Genomic DNA, 7,545 nt, shown 5'->3' with positions numbered 1-7,545 from the left:
AATCTTGTCTAAAGAAAACCTGCATTAATAATTGGACAGTGTAGACCATCATTTAATGGGCTAGAAAGTAATAAGGTGAATTGATATACACAAGTGAACACAATAATGAGGTGACTTTTGTGTGGGTGCTTCTCCCCGAATTTGACAATTATGTCACTCATGTTGACTTCCAGCGTGTCTTCAGTCCCTTCCCTAAAGATCTTGTTTATCATTTACTGGTAGGTTACACCTGCAATTTTTAAACCAATGGGCATAATATTGTACATGTATTTGTTTTGTTGCGTTATGAATGTTTTCTTATTGTGTTCCTTCTCATGCATAATGATCTAGTTCTAGTAGGAGTGGGCATCATTGAAGTACAAAATCTTGTACCGGACTGTATTTTCTACCAAATTGTTTATGTGAGGCAAATGGTAGGCATTTTTGGAGAAGGTCTCGTTCATATCAATGCAATTGACACAAAGACACCATTTTCCACTTGCTTTCTTGACCAATACAATGTGTGATAGCTACTCTATGTAGTTGAGCTTTGACATCAACTTTTCTTAAAGAAGTTTGTTAACAATGCACTTGGTAACCTCAACCTTCTCCGGTAATTAAATCAAATCAAGGTTTAGGACTAGTACCGGATGTGATACTTTGATGAATAATTTTTCTAAGGCCTTCAAATATGTTTTTGTAACTGCAAGAGTCAAGCCAATTGTCATTATGCTTGAAGAAATAAGACTATATCTAATGCAAGGATGAGAGTCAAATAGGCAGAAGTTTTTCAAATATGAAGGTACAATTCTAACAAATATCAAAAAAAGGATGGAAAATGAATCACTAAAAACAAACAATTGGATTGTGATGTAATATGATTATATTGTGCTTTCTACATGTAATATCTCTATGATTAAATTGGATTGAGAATATATTGTGGTTTCTACATGTGTTATAGGCGTGCCGGTGAGTATGACTACGAGGTTAGGCATATATCATTGAATACGGAGAAATATGTTGCTGATCTGGCCAAAAAACATAATCATGTAGAATGTGGATGGTCACAAGGTTGACATGTTGTCATGCAATGTCTTGCATGAAGGATCGACACTTAGAACTTGATGATTTTGTTAATGATAAAAAGGAACAATATGAAGCTTGTTACGCATCAATTATTTATCCAATTAATGAGGAGACTTTGTGGATAAAAACTGATGCAGTTGATTTGCAGCCTCCATCCATAAAGAAGAAATCTGGTAGGTCTAAGAAAAAAAGGACTAAAGATGTTGCAGAAATGGTAAGAGATGAGACACATTTGAAACGAGAAAAGCATGGAATCAAGTGCAGACGTTGCCATAAGGATGATTACAACAAGGCAACATGTAAACTGCCACCTTGACAAGCAACTTCAAGTCAGCCACCATAAACAGCTCCAAGTCAGTCACCACAAGCAAATCTAAGTCAAACACCACAATCAAATCAATTTCAAACACCACAAGTCACACTATTCATATCAATGACAATTTGAATAACACTTTCATCTTAGCAAAAACACTTCACCCTCCTGCTTCTCGAAGCAAGATCCTGTTATGCCAAAGCTTTGATTATTTGACATGAAACTGCTCGCATTCTTTGACGTTGAAGCCCAAATAGTGATTGACCCTGTAAGCAAATGACACCAAAGTGAAAGCTTGAATATGGAGCGCAAAAAAAAAACAAAAGATGAAACAAGAAAGACAAAAAAAATTTGCAACCTTAGAAATCTAAAAGTGGAATACGAATGAAAACGTCAAGCTGGAACATTGAATCCTAAAGATGTTTATAACATATTTACTTAGTCAAAATTTTACTATTTGTTTACCTGGCATACCAAGTAATCCATACTTAACATTTTTTTCCAACAAAACTGGCGGAAGGGACAATTCCATATAATGGAATGTTAGTTATGAAACTATTATATAATATTTTTTAATTAAGAGACTAAAGTACAACTTTAAATTAAATTAAGAAACTTTGAGACTAAATATGTCAAATAATTATCACATAAGTGCAAAAGTTAATAATAAATATTATTTGAATTTTTATGTTGAATTAATAGTATAAAAGTTTTAAAGTTAAATTAGTCTAATATTCTAATAGAGTAAATGTTGTCTTGATTTTAAGGTATGATGGTCATAATGTAATCATGTCTGTAACAATTAGGGGTGAAAATATGTCAGGTCAATTAACAGGAGTTTAAGGCTTAGCCTACACAAAAAGTTTTATAAGTCTATCCGTCTTATCAGGTTAGGCCACAAGCTATACAAAAAGTTTTATAAACCTATCATGCCGGGATGTTTTAATAAATATGAATGAATTTATTATTTTTTATATTGTATTTTATTCGTTATATTAAAATATAATAGTAAAACTTACTTATCTTGAAGAATTTTAAGGAAAATCTATGTATAACTTCACAAAACTTATGATTCTCTAGTTTCATTGCTACTAGGTAAGCTCAGTTAAGTCAATGCAAACAAATATTCAGTTTCATTGTACTTTTGATTCTCTAGTCTATGTAAATATTAGTTGAATTGATCATGTAGATATGTTCAAATGATATAGACTTTTTAAGTAAGCTAATAGAACAATCAGACATTCGAAAAGATCAGACTTAGGTCGAAAAATAAACCTATAACAGACTACAGATCAAACTTAGGCTTTGAATTATCTAGTAGGTCAGGCTCAAGCTTGGCAAAATCTAATTCGATCCAGTCTATTCTCACCCCTAGTAACAACCACATATGTAGAATTAAAATACTATTGAAAAAAGTCAAAGAATTCATTTTAGTCTTTTTAGATTCATCTTATATATTAGAGAAAGGCTAAGCTTACACCAAAAAATTACAACCACACCGTATTTGTATACGGTTGCACATACTTTTGTTTTTTTTAATAATTTTTTCTTTGCATTGAAATTTGTGTAACACTAAAAATGGTTAGGAATAGATACGGTGTAGAAATGGTGTACACAATTTAAGTGTAAAGATAGCACTCCTGTATATATTAAAATGTATCTGATTTAGAAGAACATTGATGCTACGAATGTATCTGATTTTAGAAGAACATTGATGCTACGAATATTAACCTTTTGCAAAACATATTCAACAAAAAAAGTTTACCTAAGAATAAAAGCATTTTTAGAAATGCATATCACTCCCTTGTATGTTTTTAACATACATATCTAATCTTGAAAAAAAATCTTACTCCAAGTCACATCATGTTTGGGTCATAAAATAAAAACAATTCACATCATGCTTGGAAGAGATGGAGAATTCTATGATCTAACATCACTAAACATATCTATGAACCCACCATATGAATTTGCTCTCTCAAGAGATGAGATAGGACCACCATATGAATTTGCTCTCTCAATACATAAAATAGAGTGAGAAAAATAATAAAGATAAAGAAAATGAAATATATGCAAGATTTAAATTTTCTTATAGGGACCAAATTGTCTTCTTATATTTTTGTCACATGTACCAACAATATAATTTTTGTATCAATTCACTTTCTTTTTTTCCAAATTGGGTCTTTGCCCTTTCTTTTACTATATATAGTACTACTAACTAAGAAATGAATGAACCAAAACCTCACCTTAACATCATGAAACTCACACTCTCACTCTCACTCTCACTCTTGTTCCTATTCCTCTCCTTAGTCCAAGGACTAAACCCTAAATGTGACATCCAAGACCATAGCTCAACCCTCCAAGTGATCCATGTATTCAGTCCATGTTCCCCATTCAAGCCATCAAAGCCACTCTCATTTGAAGAAAGCATCCTCCAAATGCAATCAAAAGACCAAACTAGACTTCAATTTCTTGATAGTTTGGTAGCTAAGAGATCCATTGTGCCTATTGCTTCTGGTAGACAGATCATACAAAGTCCAACTTATATTGTTAGGGCTAAAATTGGTAGTCCACCTCAAACATTGCTTTTGGCTATGGATACTAGTAATGATGCTGCTTGGATTCCTTGTACTGCTTGTGATGGTTGCTCTTCCACTTTGTTTGCTCCTGAAAAATCAACCACTTTTAAGAATGTTACTTGTGATGCTCCTCAATGCAAACAGGTAAAATTTTACTCACTCTTATTCTTAATATAAGAAAAAAATTCACTTTTTAAATACATTAAATAATTAAATAGTTAAATGATCAACCTATCTGATCATATATAATTTAGATACATTAATTATTTAATATATTTAAAAAATTAAGAGAATAGTAAATTTTTCATTTGTATAAGACACATTTTAGTCATGAAAATGTATGATTATGTTTGTATTTAAAATGAGATTGTTATAATCACCGTAACACCGTAATTTTAAGAAAATTTAAATTTCATTTTTTATATCCAAAAAAATTAAGAGGGTTAATTTTGTATTATCTTTTATATTTTCCTTGATATATTTTCAGTGGGATGATTTATTAGTGTTGAAAATGTTTGTTATAATGATTTGCTGCTGTTATACATGATTTTAATACAGGGAAGTTGAAATAATGGTGTTTGGCTTTTTTGGGATTTCATGATTAATTGCACTAATTATTCTTTTCATGTTTAGTTTAGTAAACCGAATCTTAAACAGAACAAGAAAGTAGATTTATGCATGATTAATTGGGAGAAAATTATAATTCCAAAAAATACTTTTGAATTTTTTATTTAGTAGTTATAAGAATCATAACATAGGATACTATATTTTTTAAATTTATTTATAGTATCCTAAGATACTCCTTAGCTTGTCAATTGACATATCTTTATTTAAAATTAGAAAAAAGAGTCACGTGAACTCAAATTTCAAATGGCCCAGCTATACAAATCACAATCTGTGATGTTTGTACTTTAGAGAATATAAGATCTAAAAATAATCAAGAACTTAAGCTCGCGTGATAAACGAATTCTTGTTACAGAAAGAAAAAATGTTCGAAAAATACTGAATTCAATAATGATTTTGATTCGAGTAGTAAACAAATTTCTGCTGATAAATGAAGATTCGGAAAATACTGAATTTGAATTCGATTTCTAGTTGGATAAAATAATATCTATACTGTGATCACATGTCCTATAATATGGCATGAATCTTTTTTACATCTACTTGAGGGTAATTTTTTTTTACTATGAAAGGGACTTAAAAAAAGGACTATTATTATTTACATTGAAACATGTAACTTTTGTCCCATTGTAGGTGGGGTTGACTTACATTTAGCATAATCTATAAATCCAAAATCTTGAAAACTATGTGCTGTTTATGGCAGGCATAGGTTCACGAGACTTTGGAGTTTTCTAAATGTAGTTTTTCTATTATTATCATTCTATTTTAAAACTTGAACCGAACCGGTTCAAACCGATTAAAATGAAAATAAATCGGTTTATTCTCAATATTGAATTTTGTTTGAGTTAGAAGACTCTTCGGTTCAACGGTGGGAAAACATTTCTTATATTCTAAGGAAGATAATAATATCGTGATTGTTTAGATTCCATATTAAATTTCTTTTAGTTGGTTGAATTTCAGTTGAGTGAACTGATTTTTATTAATTTATTTTTAAATATTTATTATTTGATATAATAATTATGAATTCGCTAAAACTATACTCCCTCCGTTTTTTATTATAAGTCGTTTTGGAAAAATATTTTGTATTTTAATATAAGTCGTTTTACAATTCCAATAAATAATTAATGCTATTTTTCCTATTATATTCTTAAATATTTATTATTCTCTCTTCTTTCAATTATATAAATTTATCTCTCACATGTCATTAATGAAGGATAATTTTGTAAAAACCTTCATGATTTCTCATTTTCATACAATAATTATTATTTTTCTTAATCTGTGTGAAAAGTCTAAAACGACTTATAATAAAAAACGGAGGGAGTATGATTTATGATCTCAACGTTGCATCGATTAATATGTTTATTTCATTTAAAAAAATATGGTTGTGAAGTAATTGCAAACTTTTTTTTTTTCATTTTTCAGGTACCAAACCCTAGTTGTGGTGTGAGTTCATGCAACTTTAACCTAACCTATGGTAGTTCCACTATTGCATCCAACTTGGTCCAAGACACTGTTACCTTAGCCACTGACCCAATTCCTAGTTACACCTTTGGTTGTGTTTCAAAATCCACTGGAACTTCAGCCCCACCACAAGGTCTATTGGGCTTGGGCCGAGGCCCATTATCACTTTTATCTCAAACCCAAAATCTCTATCAGTCCACATTCTCTTACTGCTTGCCAAGCTTCAAGTCTCTTAATTACTCTGGATCTTTAAGACTTGGGCCTAGTGCTCAGCCCAAGAGGATCAAGTTTACCCCTCTTCTCAAGAATCCTAGAAGATCATCACTCTATTATGTTAACTTGGAAGCCATTAGGGTTGGCCGGAGAGTCGTCGATATTCCTCCGACCGCATTGGCATTCAATCCGTCCACCGGAGCTGGTACCATCTTTGATTCCGGTAAATACTTCACCCGAACATAAATGCATCTTTAAGTTTTTTAGGCAGAGATTCTAACCAGATTCTAATCGTAAATTTTTTTAATGATTTGATTATTATAATAAATAGATTTGTTTTAAAACAAATTTTTATTTATTTTTATCATAGTAAATATGATTTTATTACAATTTATTTACCTTAAACATCTAATGATTTTTTTTTCTATCTACATTATTAAACATGACTAGGTACCGTATTCACCCGACTAGTTGCACCAGCCTATATGGCAGTCCGAGACGAGTTTCGTCGAAGAGTTGGGCCAAATCTCACTGTGACAACCCTAGGAGGGTTTGACACATGCTACAATGTGCCAATAGTTGTACCCACAATAACGTTCATGTTCACGGGCATGAACGTAACACTACCGGAAGACAACATTCTTATACATAGTACCGCCGGGAGCACCACATGCTTGGCCATGGCATCCGCACCCGATAATGTGAACTCGGTCTTGAATGTCATAGCCAACATGCAACAACAAAACCATCGACTCCTCTTCGACGTCCCCAATTCTAGGATTGGAGTTGCTCGTGAGCTATGTACTTAATAAAATGTTCAATACACATGATCTTATGTCAATGTGACATTAGAATTGATGGATTTAATTTTGTAAGGTTTGAATCTAACCATATGGTGAAAGATTTTGAGCTAAGTACTCTATTGTGTGGGTTTAAGTTCTAAAGTTGAGTTATATTATTTGTAGCTTTGTAATGGTGTGAGTGTGTGTGTCACGGGTATATGTACCTGTTGCTAGCTATGTCCTTTTTATTCATGTTGATTGAATTGATGAGACTTCAATAATTAGTTGTTCGTGCAAGCTCACGGGTCATGCAATAAATTTCATCTTCTTTGTTTTTTTAGTAGTATAACATTATGGGCAATATTTATTTATAACATATAACTTTGATATAATTTTACTTAAGTAAGGATTTGAGATGATTATATTAATTACTAGATGATGTTTACCTATGTCATTTTAACATTTTTTTAATGAAATTTTTAAAAGGAAATGTTGTTAAAATACTCATTCTAGC

The 7,545-nt window shown here is 31.3% G+C and overlaps 1 protein-coding gene across 1 annotated transcript; it reads left to right on the top strand.

The window, feature by feature from the left end:
- Positions 1 to 3,587: 3,587 nt before the first annotated feature.
- Positions 3,588 to 7,328, top strand: LOC131593272 (aspartyl protease AED3-like). Its single transcript, XM_058865637.1, has 3 exons — positions 3,588 to 4,098; positions 5,998 to 6,472; positions 6,700 to 7,328. Exons 1-3 carry the CDS (start codon positions 3,601 to 3,603, stop codon positions 7,056 to 7,058), a joined length of 1,332 nt encoding a protein of 443 aa, XP_058721620.1. The 5' UTR covers positions 3,588 to 3,600; the 3' UTR covers positions 7,059 to 7,328.
- The last annotated feature ends 217 nt before the right edge of the window (positions 7,329 to 7,545 follow it).

This window comes from Vicia villosa, linkage group LG3 (genome assembly GCF_029867415.1).
Source record: "Vicia villosa cultivar HV-30 ecotype Madison, WI linkage group LG3, Vvil1.0, whole genome shotgun sequence".
NCBI classification, from domain to species: Eukaryota; Viridiplantae; Streptophyta; class Magnoliopsida; order Fabales; family Fabaceae; genus Vicia; species Vicia villosa.
This window is presented reverse-complemented; position numbering and strand designations above follow the sequence as displayed.